The sequence below is a fragment of the Salmo salar genome, chromosome 25 (genome assembly GCF_965601325.2).
Source record: "Salmo salar chromosome 25, fSalSal1, whole genome shotgun sequence".
NCBI classification, from domain to species: domain Eukaryota; kingdom Metazoa; phylum Chordata; class Actinopteri; order Salmoniformes; family Salmonidae; genus Salmo; species Salmo salar.
The window spans coordinates 44,226,077-44,246,062 of NC_138315.1; the positions used below are offsets into that span (position 1 = coordinate 44,226,077).

The window sequence follows — 19,986 nt, forward strand, 5'->3', positions numbered from 1 at the left end:
CACAACTTTGGAAGTATGCTTGGGGTCGTTGACCATTTGGAAGACCCATTTACAACCAAGCTTTAACTTCCTGACTGATGTCTTGAGATTTTGCTTCAATATATCCACATCATTTTCCTGCCTCATGATGCCATCGATTTTGTGAAGTGCACCAGTCCCTCCTGCAGCAAAGCACCCCCACAACATGATGCTGCCACCCCCATGCTTCACGGTTGGGATGGTGTTGTTCGGCTTGCAAGCCTCCCCCTTTTTCCTCCAAACATAACGATGGTCATTATGGCCAACATTTCTATTTTTGTTTCATCAGACCAGAGGACATTTCTCCAAAAAGTATGATCTTTGTCCCCATGTGCAGTTGTAAACCGTAGTCTGGCTTTTTTATGGTGATTTTGGAGCAGTGGCTTCTTCTTTGTGGAGCGGCCTTTCAGGTTTTGTCGATATTGGACTCGTTTTACTGTGGATATAGATACTTTTGTACCTGTTTCCTCCAGCATCTTCACAAGGTCCTTTGCTGTTGTTCTGGGATTGATTTGCACTTTTCGCACCAAAGAATGCATCTCCTTCCTGAGCGGTATGACGGCTACGTGGTCCCATGGTGTTTATACTTGCGTACTGTTGTTTTTACAGATGAACGTGGTACCTTCAGGCGTTTGGAAATTGCTCCCAAGGATGAATCAGACTTGTGGAGGTCTACAATTTTTTTCTGAGGTCTTGACTGATTTATTTTGATTTTCCCATGATGTCAAGCAAAGAGGCACTGAGTTTGAAGGTAGGCTTTGAAATACATCTACAGGTACACCTCCAATTCACTCAAATGATGTCAATTAGAATATCAGAAGCTTCTAAAGACATGACATCATTTTCTGGATATTTCCAAGCTGTTTAAAGGCACAGTCAACTTAGTGTATGTAAACTTCTGACCCACTAGAATTGTGATACAGTGAATTATAAGTAAAATAATCCGTCGGTAAACAATTGTTGGAAAAATTACTTGTGTCATGCAGAAAGTAGACGTCCTAACCGACTTGCCAAAACTATAGTTTGAGTGGTTGAAAATGAGTTTTAATGACTTCCAACTTCAACTGTACATCCAGATTGCTTGCACCTGACTACAAATAATCTCAGAAATCCACTAGTGCATATGAAGTAAGTTTTAAAACAAAGCTATTTTTTAAACAGGAATTGTCAATGTCTCGTGTGACTTCACCTGAAAAAGAGCATAATGTAAACTGTAGCTCCTGTACCACCTAGCAACTAGCTTTTCAGCTTTCTAAGTAGTGTTTAGACCACAGTTTGTGAGTGGCCATTTGAGAGTTCTCATAGATATCTCTGAAAACAAGTAACTTCATCTTTAGAGCTTGGACCCATGGGGAGGTCCTGAGATTATAAAGTTCCAAGAATACTTTTTGGAACACCTCAAAGGTATCTTTCAGTTCTTTGCGGTACCTTAGATTCAAGCCATAGATGAGGCCCAAAAGCAAGGTACATGACTGTGCAACACTGCGAATACCAGCCAAGACCTCTGCTCAATCGATGCAGATCCCATGCTCTATATTCTGGTGCAGATCTTTCACAGTGAACACCTTCATCACATCCTGAACAAGATCCTCTCGGGTAATGGTGTTGTCAGCATCCGGAGTGAAAAAAAATGAGAAATAACAGATTAGGCTATTACATTAACTGTGCAACTTGAGGAGGAGAGGGAAACAAAGGAAGGTACATCGTTTCTAAATAAATAAGGATACAAAAATATAAACCTTTACCTCATATTCTGTAATAAGGTCTTCAACCCTCTCACCGAGGTATATGATCAGGCCACGGATCACACTGTCTCTTCTTTCCTGGATGTTGTTGCACTGTAATATGTTATACAAATAATTGCATTTAATACCGGCAACTAAATACATACAGTATAACCCATATGTTATTTTGAAGGTGTTACTGTGCATACCCCGTACAGAACTTCAAATATTTAATATTTTCTGCATTCCCACCTTTACAGCACCTCCTTTTGACTTAAACAAGTCCAATAGTTTTGGTGTATATTCGTCCAGCTTCTGGATAAAGGTGGACTCAAGAGCAACAGTTGTAATTCTCCTGAACTCTTTCTTCATTCGAGAGAGCGAGAGAGGAGAAGGGGAAGGAAACATCTTCTGAACAGATAAGGACAAAAGGTGATCTGAGAGCCTGAATGCTATTGGGAAACCCCTCCCAAAGCATGTGCAGAGTGAGAATGTTCAGACTAATCTTTAATGCATATTTAATTGTAGATTAGAATATTAGTTTAAGACAACAGAAAATATTTAAATGAATATAATTTTTTTCGCCTACATTGACTATTTTCATTCAGCTGTGTTTTGTACCCGAGTGGGCTCAAACAGGGCTGGCCATCTTTCTTTGAAGTCCTTCACAGGAAGGGCCTGAACAACATCTTGTCTTCGATATGAGGTCTTTGCCATTTTGGCACTCACACGGTTGTGGTTGTCACGTATTTCTACTTGAATGCAGCAAAACTGCAGATCTTACATTGCATGTGCTGCCTGATCCCTGCGGAATTAAGATAAAATCAATTCATTTTTTTTTTATACATAAGCTTTAACATATTATAACTTGTGTAACCTTCATTTAACTAGGCAAGTCAGTTAAGGACACATTCTTATTTACAATGAAGACCTATGGGGGGAACAGTTACCTTGTTACTTTGTCAGCTCGGGGAGTCGATCCAGCAACCTTTCGGTTACTGGCCCAATGCACTAATCACTAGGCTATACCTGCTGCCCCCATATGCTATCTCATTGTAAAATAAGGAAGACACACATTGTCAATACCTGCCTGGGCGACAACGCATTGAATAAAACATAAATAGGGCCCTATGAAATAGTTATTTTTTCCCCAAATGCTGTTTTATTTTCCGGAATTCCGTGTTAACTTTTTGTTGCCTAACGTGTTCAATCCATTTCGTTAATTTAAAAATACCGTATATCTGTAATACCTATTATTCACACTAATGTTGGGTTACTGTAATAAAAATATCCTGTGTATTCTGTCACTGTGTATTCTGTTTACATTTTTGGATTCCGTCTGAGTTTTCCGCATTGCGGAAATCATGGGGCCCTACAAGCCCTAATGTGAGTTACATTGAAAACACACAGACATTTGAATATATTGACATACCTTGTCAATGTATTCTAGAAAATATGGTCTGTCCAGTACTCAAGAACATCTGAATAGCTATACCTAAAGAAGACGAGTTGTATTAAAATCTATGACAATGTCAGGAAAATAAAACTCGAATGACTTCAGCTTTAGATAGCTAGCTAGCTAAAAAAAACGGAAATATCGCAATCCAAGCTGACTTGGAAGAGCTGCTTGTTATCAAGAAGGTATCTGCAAGGACAGGTGTAGCTAGATAGATAGGTGTAGTTAGCTAGCTACGTATTGTTCCTACCTGTCTCTTCCTGGGTAGCTTGCCTAGCAGGCAAACATTACCTTGCAGGGCACATGTGTTCAGATCTACTGTAATGTTTTCTGACGATGCATTTTTCGGTAAGCTACATAGCTATTTCGGTTAATGACAAAAGTTAGAAACAGCGCTGAGGTGAGTAAATGCACTTCTAACTTACTAGCTAGTAGCATGACCACCACTAGCTAACTATACAGACATCACGGCCGTTAACTAGCTAGCTTATTAACGTGAAAATATATAAGGGGGGGGGGGGGGGGGGGGGGTAAATAAACCACATGCTCTAACCCCAGGTGCCAGCCGTGACTGGGTTTGCAATGGTGATGTACTAGGCAGGCTGACGCATATACACAAGGCAACAAATGCAGACATTAGGGCCGTGTAAACAAACGCAGGTTCACCCACGCTAGCATGTGTGGGGGGAGAGGGCACATTGTGACCACAAACTTGGATTAGGTAAATGTGTGCCCGAGAGGGATCATTGTTAACTGCTGGTGCTGGATGGAAGAACATGTTATATAGGTTTCAGAAGACCAGCTGTGGGAATGGAGAAGTCTGCTAGCTGCTGCCCATGCAGCGTTCTACCTCTTATCTGGCACAGCCTGCTGCCTGTGACTGCCTTCTGTCTGCAGTTTACTCAGAGCCCTATTGAAGAGAGTACAAACACATCTGTAGGCCTCTCCTGAATTCACAGCGCCATCCATTCTTTTTTGTCTCGCTTGTTTAACAAATGTAAATGCAATCCATAACCTTTTTACTGCGCTCAATTACCATTCATACAATGGATGGATAAAATGTCTGCCGAAAAGACGAGAGAGAGACAAAGTGTTCAGGCCCACATGTTTGTGTTGAACAGATATTTGTCAAAAGCAATATACTTCACAATTGTGCTTTTGCTTGTTTACAGGTGTCATTTTCTCAGTTGAAGCAGAGATGTAGAACCCATGCTTGTGTGCCTGTACAGTATGCTGTTTGAACATGTCAAACTGGACAAAACATTAATCAAACAGAAAAGTGAATCACACCAATCTGACTTTTTTTGTGCCATTTATATGTCGGTGTGCCAGCACCTTGAGTCCAAAACAGAGCAAGTAGAATATGTGTAGTTACAGTTGTGGACACCCAGGAGAACAGGGAATTGCTCTGTCACTGCTCATCCATATATTTTATACTTACAGTGGGGGAAAAAAGTATTTGATCCCCTGCTGATTTTGTACATTTGCCCACTGATAAAGAAATGATCAGTCTATAATTTTAATGGTAGGTTTATTTGAACAGTGAGAGACAGAATAACAACAAAAAAAAAAAGAAAAACGCATGTCAAAAATTTTATAAATTGATTTGCATTTTAATGAGAGAAATAATTATTTGACCCCTCAGCAAAACATGACTTAGTACTTGGTGGCAAAACCCTTGTTCCTATTTTGTTGCATTACAACCTGTAATTTTAAATACATTTTTAATTGGATTTCATGTAATGAACATACACAAAATAGTCGAAATTGGTGAAGTGAAATGAAAAAAATAACTTGTTCCAAAAGATTCCTGGATCCCAGGAGATTCTACTCAAATCTTGTAGAGTGGAGCATCTCTAGTAGTTTTTTGGACATTAGCATGTAGCGTAAAGACATCAGTACAGATTTGAGGGATGGCATCCAGTCATGTTCTATGTGTCAGGGTAACACAGAGAAAGAAGACGTCCAGAGTGTCGTACTGTTGTGACACTGTCATGATTAAAAATAACCAGACACTGACTGACTGACACACACACCAAATATTTTTTTTTTGTCACATGCGCCAAATACAACAGGTGAAATGCTTACTTACAAGCCCTTAACTTCTATGGGCTAGGTGGGATGTTAGCGTCCCAATCTATTCAACAGCCAGTGGAATCGCGTGGCGCGAAATACAAATACCTAAAAAATTCAATAATTTCAATATTTCAAACATCCGACTATTTTACACCATTTGAAAGATAAGACTCTCGTTAATCTAACCACATTGTCCGATTTCAAAAGGCTTTACAGCGAAAGCAAAACATTAGATTATGTTAGGAGAGTACATAGACACAAATAACCACACAGCCATTTTTCAAGCAAGCATATGTCACAAAAACCCAAAACACAGCTAAATGCAGCACTAACCTTTGATGATCTTCATCAGATGACACTCCTAGGACATTATGTTATACAATACATGCATGTTTTGTTCAATCAAGTTCATATTTATATTAAAAAACAGCTTTTTACATTGGCGTGTGATGTTCAGAAATTGTATTCCCACCGAAAACTTCCGGTGAATTTACTAAATTACTCATGATAAATGTTGACAAAATACATAACAATTATTTTAAGAATCATAGGCAACAAAATAGGAAAAATTCCAAGGGGGGGAATACTTTCGCAAGCCACTGTATATACTGTATTGAGACCCGATCACTGGATACTTTAATGAATGGATCACTAGTCACTTTAAACAATGCCACTTTAAATAATGGCACTTTAATAATGTTTACATATCTTACATTACTCATATCATGTGTATATACTGTATTTTATACCATCTACTGCACCTTGCCTATGCTGCTCGACCATCGCTCATCCATGTACGTACATGTACATATTCTCATTCACCCCTTTAGATTTGTGTGTAGCTGTTGGGGAATTGTTAGATTACTAGTTAGATTTGTGTGTATTACGTAGTTGTTGGGTAATTGTTAGATTACTTGTTAGATATTACTGCACTGTTGGAACGAGAAGCACAAGCATTTCGCTACACTCGCATTAACATCTGCTAACCATGTGTATGTGACCAATAAAATTTGATTTGATTTAATATAACTGTTTGTTATTTGACATGTCAAATGAAAAGCTTATTTAATAAAGATTAGCCACAATAGTGGACTTTGCCGTTAGCCTTCAAAATAAAAGTATGTCATTGACAGTGATGCAAATGAATACAAATAGTAGAATTATGCCCTAATTGAATACATCATGCTAAACAAGGTTGGAATTTTCTTAATTTGACATATCTGTTGAAATCAAACTGGATGTATTATACTTTAGAATTGCATTGGGGGTGTACTTATTTTGCTGTACAGCCTTACCTATGGATTGTGAATCAACGACATGGGGTATCAGTCTACTCAGTGACACACAGACAACATTAGCATCGTAGATCTTATTGCGGGACTCTGAAACAACTGTGATTTGAGACACATTTATTGTCAACCTATGTGTATTGAACACTATTCCCTATGTAAAACAATACTGCGTGGATGTTTTGGAGTCTGATAACTCTGAGGAGGACATTGGGAAAAAATATATTGTGTAGACTGTTACCCCATTTCATTGATCCCCAATCCTTAGGTAAAGCTGTACAGTGCAATATGAATATCAATGCACACAATAGGCTGACTGGGGAGGTGATTTCACACAGTCACAGTCCTGCGATAAGAGCTACAACGCGAATATTTGCGTAAACTCTTCACAGTTGTGTTCTGTGGGTGTCACCGAGTAGACTGATACCCCATTTCATTGCTTCACATTCAAACCTTGTTTAACATTATCTAGTCTAAATATGGCATGATTCCACCAATTGTAACCTTCTGCATCACTTTCAAAGAGGTACTTTTATTTTGAAGGCAAACCGCAAATTCCACTATTGTGCCTAATCCTTATTGTAGCTAGCTTAACAACACATAGCCCGGTCCGATCGAGCCTCATTAGCCAGAAGAAGCTAGCTGGCTGCTTATAACGTTAGCTTTGGGCAACAGGGTTAAGTAGCTGGCTAGCTATTTATTTTCATGTACTGAAGTTCAGTTTCAATAGACAAACAACACGTGGCTACCTAGCTAATACTTACTCACAAGGATTCCTAAATCATTGCTAAGAATCGTGAAAATGACTGCAGTTTCTACTGGTAATTGTTTTCAGACTGGTTGTATTGAGCTAGCTAGCTACCCCAGAAGTTGCGGTCGAACAAATAATGCTTTATTACCAACGCGGTATTGTAAACACATGTCATGTAACTACGTTATATAGGTATGCACGTCAGCTTTGACATCGGTTTTTCACATCGGCATTAAACTAGACATCGGGCCAATAACGATGTTGGCATTTGTAGCTAATATCGTCCGATTCCCGATATGTTCACCGATATATTGTGCATCCCTACTCTATACTGTAAGTCACTCTGCATAAGAGCATCTGCTAAATGAGTAAAATAAACAGGCCCCTGTTGGTCCTTCACCACCTTAACAAACACCACCCACTTCTTCTAGTCTGTGACCCTGACAACAGACCCCTTCTTGACTTCAAAGCCCAGATCAAAGCCTCTGGAGGCCAATGAGAGCTAAAGGGTTAGGCCACCTCAGCTCTAGAAACCCCCTGTGATTATGTACTTTGGTAGATGATTTGTATTTGTCTCATTATGGCGTCTGTGAGAGCACGGGCAGTCAATGGAGGCCAAATCTATCTTGAAGTCATCAATTTTCTTATTCAAATACTTCTATGAGTTGGTAAACAAACTGAAAGGGTGCATACTGCCACCTGGAGGGTGTTGTTTGAACAGGTATGAAGCAATGGAGGCTGCTGAGGAGAGGATGTCTTATAATAATGTTGGGAATGGAGAGAATGGAATGGCGTCAAACACATGGAAACTATTTAATACCATTCCGATGATTCTGCTCCAGCCATTACCACGAGCCTGTCCTCCCGACCGCCTGTGGTATAAAGCCAAGGTTGGCGATTTACTGCCTCCTGCATTTTTGGATTGTATAATTCATTGGAGGATCCCTCCTGATGACCTGAAAGGAATGATGTGACCCTTCCTTAACCCATAGGAAGCCCCACCCAGTTGACTACTTCAAAATGGTGAAAGTCCTCAATAGTCATGCCCATGCTAAAATGTGCTTTTGGGCACTAGAGTTGTCTATGTATGCATCTGAGATATGGCCACGTGACATTGATTTCCTTCCATTTCTCCCCACACAAACAGACTAATTGTTAAATGCAAACTTTCTTGCTAACCTTAGTTATGTAGTCCATCGAACATTGTGCTTTATAGTAGAACAAACGCCAGAGGAAGAAGAGAAAGAAGAAATGTTTATATTTATTTTGTCCTATCTAACGCTAACCTGATGTTCTGCTCACCTCTATGAACTGGTGAGCGTGTGTCAAATGTCCCTCCATTTCTCCCCTCACAAACTGATAAATTGTTTGTTACAAGCATTTTTGGAAACCTTTGCTATCAAAAGTCCCATCGAACATTATCATTTATTGTAACAGAACAAACAACAGAGTTGGTTATCATGTAGTTTAAAAATGTTCGTAGTACTTTGTGTTTCTTTTGATATAATGCCAAACATTCTGGTTTACTCACAGGTCACCTGTCTCCTACAGTGAGGGAAAAAAGTATTTGATCCCCTGCTGATTTTGTAAGTTTGCCCACTGACAAAGAAATGATCAGTCTATAATTTTAATGGTAGGTTTATTTGAACAGTGAGAGACAGAATAACAACAAAAAAATCCAGAAAAATGCATGTCAAAAATGTTATAAATTGATTTGCATTGGCCATTTGATTAATTGTTCAGCAGTCTTATGGTTTGGGGGTAGAAGCTGTTAAGGAGCCTTTTGGTCCTAGACTTGGCGCTCCAGTACCGCTTGCCGTGCGATAGCACAGAAAACTGGAGTCTGTGACAATTTTATGGGCTTTACTCTGACACCACCTATTATATAGGTCCTGGATGGCAGGAAGCTTGGCCCCAGTGATGTACTGGGCCGTACGCACTACTCTCTGTAGCGCCTTACGGTCAGATGTCGAGCAGTTGCCATACCAGGCGGTGATGCCTGAGAGGGAAAATGTTTTGTCGTACCCTCTTCACGACTGTCTTGGTGTGTTTGGACCATGGTAGTTTGTTGGTGATGTGGACACTAAGGAACTTGAAACTCTCGACCCGCTCCACTACAGCCTCATTGATGATAATGGGGACCTGTTCGGCCCGCCTTTTCCTGTAGTCTACAATCAGCTCCTTTGTCTTGCTCACATTGAGGGAGAGGTTGTTGTCCTGGCACCACACTGACAGTTCTCTAACCTCCTCTGTATAGGCTGTCTCATCGTTGTTGATCAGGCCTTCCACTGTTGTGTCATCAGTAAACTTAATGATGGTGTTGGAGTTGTGTTTGGCCATGCAGTCGTGGGTGAACAGGGAGTACAGGAGGGGACTAAGTACACACCCCTGAAGGGCCCAGTGTTGAGAATCAGCTTGGCAGACGTGTTGTTGCCTACCCTTACAATCTGGGGGCGGCCCCTTAGGAAGTCCAGGATCCAGTTGCAGAGAGAGGTGTTTAGTCCCAGGGTCCTTAGCTTAGTGATGAGCTTCGGAGGCACTATGGTGTTGAACGCTGAGCTGTAGTCAATGAACAGCATTCTCACATAGGTGTTCCTTTTGTCCAGCTGGGAAAGGGCAGTGTGGAGTGCGATTGAGATTGTGTCATCTGTGGATCTGTTGGGGCAGTATGCGAATTGGAGTGGGTCTAGGGTATCTGGGAGGATGCTGTTGATTTGAGCCATGACCAGCCTTTCAAAGCACTTCATGGCTACCAATGTGAATGCTACGGGGCGGTAATCATTTAGGCAGGTTACCTTCGCAATCCTTTGGCACAGAGACTATGGTGGTCTGCTTGAAACATGTAGGTATTACAGACTCAGTAAGGGAGAGGTTGTAAATGTCAGTGAAGACACTTACCAGTTGGTCTGTGCATGCTTTGACTGCACGTCCTGGTAATCCATCTGGCCCTGCGGCTTTGTGGATCATGACCTGTTTAAGGTTTTGCTCACATCAGCTACCGAGAGTGCTATCACACAGTTATCCAGAAAAGCTGGTGCTTCTCGTGCATTGTTCAGTGTTGCTTTCCTCGAAGCGAGCATAAACGGCATTTAGCTCGTCTGGTAGAGTTGTGTCACTGGGCAGCTCGCATGTGGGTTTCCCTTTGTAGTCCGTAATACACTGCTCAAAAAAATAAAGAGAACACTAAAATAACACATCCTAGATCTGAATGAATGAAATAATCTTATTAAATACTTTTTTCTTTACATAGTTGAATGTGCTGACAACAAAATCACACAAAAATAATCAATGGAAATCCAATTTATCAACCCATGGAGGTCTGGATTTGGAGTCACACTCAAAATTAAAGTGGAAAACCACACTACAGGCTGATCCAACTTTGATGTAATGTCCTTAAAACAAGTCAAAATGAGGCTCAGTAGTGTGTGTGGCCTCCACGTGCCTGTATGACCTCCCTACAACGCCTGGGCATGCTCCTGATGAGGTGGCGGATGGTCTCCTGAGGGATTTCCTCCCAGACCTGGACTAAAGCATCCGCCAACTCCTGGACAGTCTGTGGTGCAACGTGGCGTTGGTGGATGGAGCGAGACATGATGTCCCAGATGTGCTCAATTGGATTCAGGTCTGGGGAACGGGCGGGCCAGTCCATAGCATCAATGCCTTCCTCTTGCAGGAACTGCTGACACACTCCAGCCACATGAGGTCTAGCATTGTCTTGCATTAGGAGGAACCCAGGGCCAACCGCACCAGCATATGGTCTCACAAAGGGTCTGAGGATCTCATCTTGGTACCTAATGGCAGTCAGGCTACCTCTGGCGAGCACATGGAGGGCTGTGCGGCCCCCCAAAGAAATGCCACCCCACACCATGACTAACCCACCGCCAAACCGGTCATGCTGGAGGATGTTGCAGGCAGCAGAACGTTCTCCACGGCGTCTCCAGACTCTGTCACGTCTGTCACATGTGCACAGTGTGAACCTGCTTTCATCTGTGAAGAGCACAGGGCGCCAGTGGCGAATTTGCCAATCTTGGTGTTCTCTGGCAAATGCCAAACTTCCTGCACGGTGTTGGGCTGTAAGCACAACCCCCACCTGTGGACGTCGGGCCCTCATACCACCCTCATGGAGTCTGTTTCTGACCCTTTGAGCAGACACATGCACATTTGTGGCCTGCTGGAGGTCATTTTGCAGGGCTCTGGCAGTGCTCCTCCTGCTCCTCCTTGCACAAAGGCGGAGGTAGTGGTCCTGCTGCTGGGTTGTTGCCCTCCTACGGCCTCCTCCACATCTCCTGATGTACTGGCCTGTCTCCTGGTAGCGCCTCCATGCTCTGGACACTACGCTGACAGACACAGCAAACCTTCTTACCACAGCTCGCATTGATGTGCCATCCTGGATGAGCTGCACTACCTGAGCCACTTGTGTGGGTTGTAGACTCCGTCTCATGCTACCACTAGAGTGAAAGCACCGCCAGCATTCAAAAGTGACCAAAACATCAGCCTAGGAAGCATAGGAAGTGAGAAGTGGTCTGTGGTTACCACCTGCAGAACCACTCCTTTATTGGGGGTGTCTTGCTAATTGCCTATAATTTCCACCTGTTGTCTATTCCATTTGCACAACAGCATGTGAAATTTATTGTCAATCAGTGTTGCTTCCTAAGTGGACAGTTTGACTTCACAGAAGTGTGATTGACTTGGAGTTACATTGTGTTGTTTAAGTGTTCCCTTTATTTTTTTGAGCAGTATAGTTTTCAAGCCCTGCCACATTCGACGAGCGTCAGAGCCGGTTTAGTAGGATTCAATCTTAATCCTTTATTGATGCTTTGCTTATTTGATGGTTCGTCTGAGGGCATAGCAGGATTTCTTATAAACATCCGGATTAGTGTCCCGTTCCTTGAAAGCGGCAGTTTTGGCCTTTAGCACGATGTGGATGTTGCTTGTAATCCATGGCTTCTGGTTGGGATTTATACGTACGGTCACAGTGGGGACGACGTCGTCGGCGCACTTATTGATGAAGCCGATGACTGTGCTAGCAAAACAGTCCTGTAGCGTATCATCCGTGTCATTTGACCACTTTTGTATTGAGCGAGTCACTGGTACCTCCTGCTTAATTTTTGCTTGTAAGCAAGAATCAGGAGGATATAATTATGGTCAGATTTGCCAAATAGGGGGCGAGGGAGAGCTTTGTATGCATCTCTGTGTGTGGAGTAAAGGTGGTCTAGAATTCTTTTCCTTCTTCTGGTTGCACATGTGACATGCTGGTAAGAATTTGGTAAAACTGATTTGAGTTTCCCTGCATTAAAGTCCCCGGCCACTAGGAGCGCCAGTTCTGGATGAGCATTTTCTTGTTTGCTTATGGCCTTATAGTGTTGGTTGAGTGCGGTCTTAGTGCCTTGGTCAGGGAGGTGACCAAGATCCCGATGGTAACTCTGACAGAGCTCCAGAGTTCCTCTGTGGAAATGGGAGAGCCTTCCAGAAGGACAACCATCTCTGCAGCACTCCACCAATCAGGCCTTTATGGCAAAGTGTGTAGACGGAAGCCACTCCTCAGTAAAAGGCACATGAAAGGCCGCTTGGAGTTGCCAAAAAGCACCTAAAGACTCAGACCATACCATGAGAAACAAGATTCTCTGGTCTGATGAAACCAAGATGGAACTCTTTGGCCTGAATGCCAATGCGTCACATTTGGAGGAAACCTGGCACCATCCCTACGGTGAAGCATGGTGGTGGCAGCATCATGCTGTGGGTTTGTTTTTCAGCGGCAGGGACTGGGAGACTAGTCAGGATCAAGGGAAAGATGAACGGAGAAAAGTACAGAGAGATCCTTGATGAAAACCTGTGCCAGAACTCTCACCACCTCAGACTGGGACGAATGGTCACCTTCCAACAGGGCAATGACCCTAAGCACACAGCCAAGGCAATTCAGGAGTGGCTTCGGGACAAGTCTCTGAATGTCCTTGAGATGCCCAGCCAGAGCCCAGACTTGAAACCTATCGAACATCTTTGGAGAGACGTGAAAATAGTTGTGCAGTGACGCTCCCTCTCCAACCTGACAGAGCTTGAGAGGATCTGCAGAGATGAATGGGGAAAACTCCCCAAATACAGGTGTGCCAAGCTTGTATTGTCATACCCAAGAAGACTCCAGGCTATAATCGCTGCCAAAGGTGCTTCAACAAAGTACTGAGTTAAAGTTCTGAATACTTATGTAAATATGATATTTGATTTTTATTTTTTTATTTGCATTTTCAAAAAAACTGTTTTGCTTTGACATTATGGGGTATTGTGTGTAGATTGATGAGGGAACATATGTTTTTAATCCATTTTAGAATATGGCTGTAACGTAACAAGATGTGGAAATAGTCAAGGGGTCTGGATACTTTCCGAAGGCACTGTAGGCTGTCCTCTGTCCTAGCACCCATAATGAGACGTGGCCTAAACTGTAAAATTTGTATTCTTGGCAAGTCAGTTAAGAACAAATTCTTATTTACAGGCTATGCTGGGCCAATTGTGTGCAGCCCTACGGAACTCCCAGTTACGGCCAGTTGTGATACAGCCTGGAATCAAACCAGGGTCTGTAGTAACACTTCTAGCACTGAGATGCAGTGCCTTAGACCACTGCGCCACTCGGGAGCCCTGAAATGTATGTAGTGTAACTACAGCTACGTTTAGACATGCAGCCCAATTCTGCTATTGTTTTCCACTAATTGGTCTTTCGACCAATCAGATCAGCTCGTTTGCCGATAATTGGGCAAAATATCATAATTGGGCTGCCTGTGTAAACGCAGCCAGGCATTGGGACTGTCTTTCAGATGAAAGAAGGACAGAAGTGTGTTAGTAGAGGGCCCAGCAGTGCATTAGCCTCACTTCCTCTCTCAGCACTTTGCTGCATCGATACTGAGTTGGTTGCCGTAGTGATAGGTCCCCTTGTGTATAGATAGTATTAACTAGCACAGGGTTTCCCAAACTGATGCAACTTGTGTTATCGACTGTACGTTTGTTCATCCCATGTGTAACGCAGTGTTGTTTTTGTCGCACTGCTTTGCTTTATCTTGGCCAGGTCGCAGTTGTAAATGAGAACTTGTTCTTAACTGGCCTACCTGGTTAAATAAAGGTGAAATCAAAATAAAACTGTAACTGACCCTTCCTCTTTCTAACACTGGTGAATGGTCTGCACTGTGACAACTTGCTGACACGCTGAATGTTGGTTTATTTTGGTAAATATTGTAATACATTGGAGTAATTAGATACCTAGCAACTTGATATAAGTAGCTTGATTATGAACAGCTTGTAAGAGCTGAATCTGTGACATTGACAACATGTAATTACACAGTTCCCTCTTTCTCCCTCTGTCTTGCTCTCTCTCTCTCTCTCTCTCTCTCTCTCTCTCTCTCTGTCTCTCTCCCTCTGTCTTGCTCGCTCTCTCTCTCTCTCTCTCTCTCCTCTCTCTCTCTCTGTCTTGCTCTCGCTCTCTCTCTCTCTCTCTCTTTCTCTCTGTCTAGCTCTCTCACTTATACTCACAAAAGTTCCAAAAGAATAAAGACATTTCAAATGTCATATTATGTATATATTTAATGTTGTAATGATGTGCAAATAGTTCAAGTACTAAAGGGAACATTTACAACGGTGTTTGTTCTTCACTGGTTGCCCTTTTCTTGTGGTAACAGGTCACATATCTTGCTTCTGTGATGGCACAATGTGGTATTTCACCCAAGGGATATGGGAGTTTATCAAAAATGTTATTTGTTTAACAAAAATGTGTGGGTCAGTGTAATCTGAGGGAATAATGTGCCTCTAATATTGTCATACAGGTGTTTAGGAAGTTTAGCTCAGTTTTCACCTCATTTTGTAGGCAGTGTGCACATATCCTGTCTTCTCTTGAGAGCCAGGTCTGCCCATGACGGCCTTTCTCAATAGCAAGGCTATGCTCACTGAGTTTGTACATAGTCAAAGCTTTCCTTAAGTTTGAGTCAGTCACAGTGGTCAAGTATTCTGCCACTGTGTACTCTCTGTTAAGGGCCAAATAGCATTCTAGTTTGCTCAGTTTTTTTGTTAATTCTTTCCGATGTGTCAAGTAATTATCTTTTTGTTTTGTCATGATTTGGTTGGGTCTAATTGTGTTGCTGTCCTGGGGCTCTGTGGGGTGTGTTTGTGTTTGTGAACAGAGCCCCAGGATCAGCTTGCTTAGGGGACTCTTCTCGGGGTGCATTCCTATATAGGTGATGGCTTTGTTATGGAAGGCTTGGGAATCGTTTCCTTTTAGGAGGTTATAAAATTTAACGGCTCTTTTCTGGATTTTGATAATTAGCAGGTATCGGCCTAATTCTGCTCTGCATGAATTATTGGGTGTTTTACGTTGCACACAGAGGATATTCTTGCCGAATTCTACATCTAGAGTCTCAATTTGGTGTTTGTCCCGTTTTGTGAACTCTTGGTTCGTGAGCGGACCCCAGACCTCACAACCAACAATAGCAAACATAACCTTGTCCTTTTCCAATAACTGATAACTGATTCAAGTACTTTTAGCCAGATCCTAATTGGTATGTCAAAAATGTTTTCCTCTTGATGGCATAACTTCCACAGCTTTGTGGAATGTATCTGTGGTTCTGATGTTTAGGCTGAGGTATGTATAGTTTGTGTGCTCTAGGGCAACGGTGTCAAGATGGAATTTGTTTTCGTGGTCCTGGCAACTGGACCTTTTTTGGAACTCCATTATTTACTGAGATTTATTGTCAGGGCCCAGGTCTGACTGAATCTGTGCAGAAGATCTAGGTGCTGCTGTAGGACCTCCTTGGTTGGGGACAGAAGCACCAGGTCATCAGCAAACAGTAGACATTTGACTTCATATTCTAGTAGGGTGAGGCCAGGTGCTGCAGACTGTTCTAGTGCCCTCGCCAATTCGTTGATATATATGTTGAAGAGGGTGGCACTTAAGCTGCATCCCTATCTCACCCCCCGGCCCTGTGGAAAGAACTCTCTTTCTCTCTCTCTCTGTACAGAGTCATGTGAAAGAGGAGGAGGAGGATGAGGACTTTTCCACAGAGGAGCAGGAGGAGGAAGAGGATGAGGACTGGGAGAATGCATTATCAGTGGAGAGGTTCGGGAACATCATCACTGACTCCGCGTTCAGTGGTGGAGAAAAAATGGGCCGCAACTACAACGAGAAGGATTTTGAGTGTAAGCCATTCACCAATCTTTAGTCTTCTTTATCTTCTCTGCTTTTGTAGAACACAGAGTAAACATTCCGTGAATGTCTGCTTACTAGTGTGGTCAAGATACCAGAATGTTTACTTCGATACTGATACCAGGTATACTGTCACAATACTCGAGACCATTACGATACGCCATACGTAAACAATACCACAACAAGAAAGAAGCCTAATTAGTTAAAGTCACAGAATGCACTTGCTCCAGACAGATAACCTCAGCTCCTACTCTGTTCAATTGTTGGGCATCTTGTGAGTTCAATATAATTTCATCGGAAAATGTTATGTACTCGTTTGTAGTTGAGACAGCCATGTATGCATTAATTTGGTCAACTGTACAATCATCCAATCAATGTGACTTGGTTTTTACCAATCTAACTACATAACAACATAATGGTAATAATGTATTTGAATGGTAAATCTCTATTGATAAACTGAGTAAATCAAGATGTAGACTAGGTCTATTCACAACACACGTGAATGCATATCATTCAATAGGAGTGTGTGCGTGCATATCATTCAATAGGAGTGTGTGCATGCATATCATTCAATAGGTGTTTGTGCATGCATATCATTCAATAGGAGTGTGTGCATGCATATCATTCAATAGGTGTTTGTGCATGCATATCATTCAATAGGAGTGTGTGCATGCATATCATTCAATAGGTGTTTGTGCATGCATATCATTCAATAGGAGTTTGTGCATGCATATCATTCAATAGGTGTTTGTGCATGCATATCATTCAATAGGTGTTTGTGCATGCATATCATTCAATAGGAGTTTGTGCATGCATATCATTCAATAGGAGTTTGTGCATGCATGTCATTCAATAGGAGTTTGTGCGTGCATGTCATTCAATAGGAGTTTGTGCATGCATATCATTCAATAGGTGTTTGTGCATGCATATCATTCAATAGGAGTTTTTGCATGCATATCGTTCAATAGGAGTTTGTGCATGCATATCATTCAATAGGAGTTTTTGCTTGCATATTATTCAGTATGAGAGTGTATGCATTGAGTTATTCAGCTTGTTTTAGCTGACAGCATGGGGCTACAGATGACAAATGACAACTACTATGAGAACATATTATTTTATTGAAGTGATCAACAACATTTGCATAGAAGAAGCAATCGCTTCTTTTATAAATGTGTGCGCTGTCTCTTTAAGAAAGTAATGACTTCATTTTCTAGGCAGAAAGTGGCTGTGGAATCTGACTTTGTGGCTATGGAATCTAGTGGAAACAAGATGATAGGCAAGGGAGATGAAGAACTGAATTTGTTTTTTGTGGCTAGGGAGACAAAGTTAAATAATTACTTTTTTGGTGACGATCAGCTTTAAAATCAGTATATTTTGCTTAATAGTTAGCATATTATCACAAACACAAAAGTACTAAGGTAGGGAATTCAGCTGTAAGCTAGCAAGGAAAGTTCACCTACAAAGCTAGAAGCTACCGGTATCTTCTTGCATTGTAAAGTGTTCTAGCCTGTAGGGACATTGTTTTGAGAACAGCAATGAACAGGTTCCATATTTCTACATGCCGTGTTGCATTATTTAAGTGTGTTAACTTCTGTGCAGAATGAGTGGAGAGCTAATGCAGCCCAGACTGCTCTAGCGATGAATGAGGTAGTGGAGCTCTTTGCTCTTCACGGGTTAAATGGACTGTGCTCTGAGACAGACATAATCCTTGTCACGTTCTGACCAGTATGAGGGTTATTTTGTTAGTGTAGGCTGGTCAGGACGTGGCAGAGGGTATTTGGTTTATGTGGTTTGGGGTGTGTGTATTATGTAGAGGGTAGTTGATTTATGTATTCCGGTTTTTTTTTGGTCACTGCTCTATGTTAGTCTATTTCTATGTTCTTTCTAGTTAGTCTGTTTCTATGTTTAGTTAATTGGGGTGTGGACTCTCAATTGAAGGCAGGTGTTGTCTAGTTGCCTTTGATTGAGAGTCCTATATATTAGGGTGTGTTTGTATTTGTGGGAGGTTGTCACTTGAATTGCTGTCTTGTGCCTTCAAGTCTGTCTTCGTTGTCCATCGTTTTGTTTTGTTTATGTAAGTGTTTATATTAAAGTTAATTATGAGCACTCAACCCGCTGGGCCTTGGTCCATTCCCGTCGTTACAATCCTCTTGATCACATGAGACAACATTTGAACGTAACAAAAATTCTAGTACCGTTTTATGAATTTTTTTAATCAACAAAGTACCAAAGTTTCGGTATACCGTGCAACACTACTGCTTACCCAGTTTTTTGGGGGTGTTCTCCATACTTTTTGGAATATCCGTTTTTGCCAACAGGAATGTGTTTTGGCTTAAAAATTATATTTTGGTATCACTTAAAGGAAGATTTTATCTCTATCAAATAATTTCTGGGTAGAAATTAAGTACCTTACTTTGTTTTCAATTAAAATGGTCAAAAAGAAAGACAAATAGCTTCTTAACAAAGAGCAATTTCTCAAGCAAGAATTTGACTAGGACTGTCTGGGAGTGGTCTGAGTGGAGAGGGGAAAACAGGAAACTAACTGTTCTTGGCAGAGAGGTTTGAAACTTTCTTTCTTCTTGGTTTATTAACTAATTTACTGCCTGCTGAGGACAAAACTCCACCCCGCCAAAACAGGCTGAATTTTCAGGCGGTCTTTTCAAACAGCTCTAACACTAAAAGGGCATTATCATCATTTTCACAATTTAACAGTATTATTCCAACCTCATTGTGTGGAAATATACGCTGAGCAAAAATATAAACACAACATGCAACAATTTCAAAGATTTTACTGAGTTACAGTTCAGTTGAAATAAATAAATTAGGCCCTGTTAAACAAACAGAGGAAAAGCTCAAACCAAGTTTATTCCACCACAGCTGGAATAACAGCTGCAAAGACAAAGACATGTTTAAACAAGCACATGTATTTATACCCTCCTACTAGGCGGAGTCAACTCCTTGCACATCTAGACAGCCAATACATCTCTGTTGCTAAGTCAGGAACTTAATTTGTTCCTCTCACTGGTGTAGTCATGGCCCCGCCTTCTGCTAGAACCTTCATGGGGGTGGAAATATATGTGTGTGGGATAGGACTCTTCCTTCTCACTTCATCTGACCTGACCTCGGGCCGAATTCCTTGCTCCTCCCTAATCCACGACTGTCCTACCTTATCAGTAACTGAAACCAGACCTCCATAGGATACATGAGATTTAATGGTAACATTTTTTAACAGAATGTAAACTTTCTACCTCCCCTTTCTCACTCAGTAACTTTCCATAGACCTAGTTATTATCCACCCTCCACTGACTCCAACACATACATTCCTTGTACATGTAAAGTAATCAATAAGTTATAGTATTGTAACATGAATTAGTATACTGCTAAAAAAAAATAAAGGGAACACTAAAATAACACATCCTAGATCTGAATGAATGAAATAATCGTATTAAATACTTTTTTCTTTACATAGTTGAATGTGCTGACAACAAAATCACACA

The 19,986-nt window shown here is 41.6% G+C and overlaps 1 protein-coding gene across 1 annotated transcript in view; it reads left to right on the forward strand.

The window, feature by feature from the left end:
• The window catches only part of LOC106586823 (anion exchange protein 3), a 96,589-nt gene that overhangs the window by 19,171 nt on the left and 57,432 nt on the right, over window positions 1-19,986 (forward strand). The window contains exon 2 of the mRNA XM_082969177.1: window positions 16,305-16,482. Coding sequence (XP_082825303.1) covers window positions 16,305-16,482 — 178 coding nt within the window. The remainder of the gene's footprint in view (window positions 1-16,304; window positions 16,483-19,986) is intronic.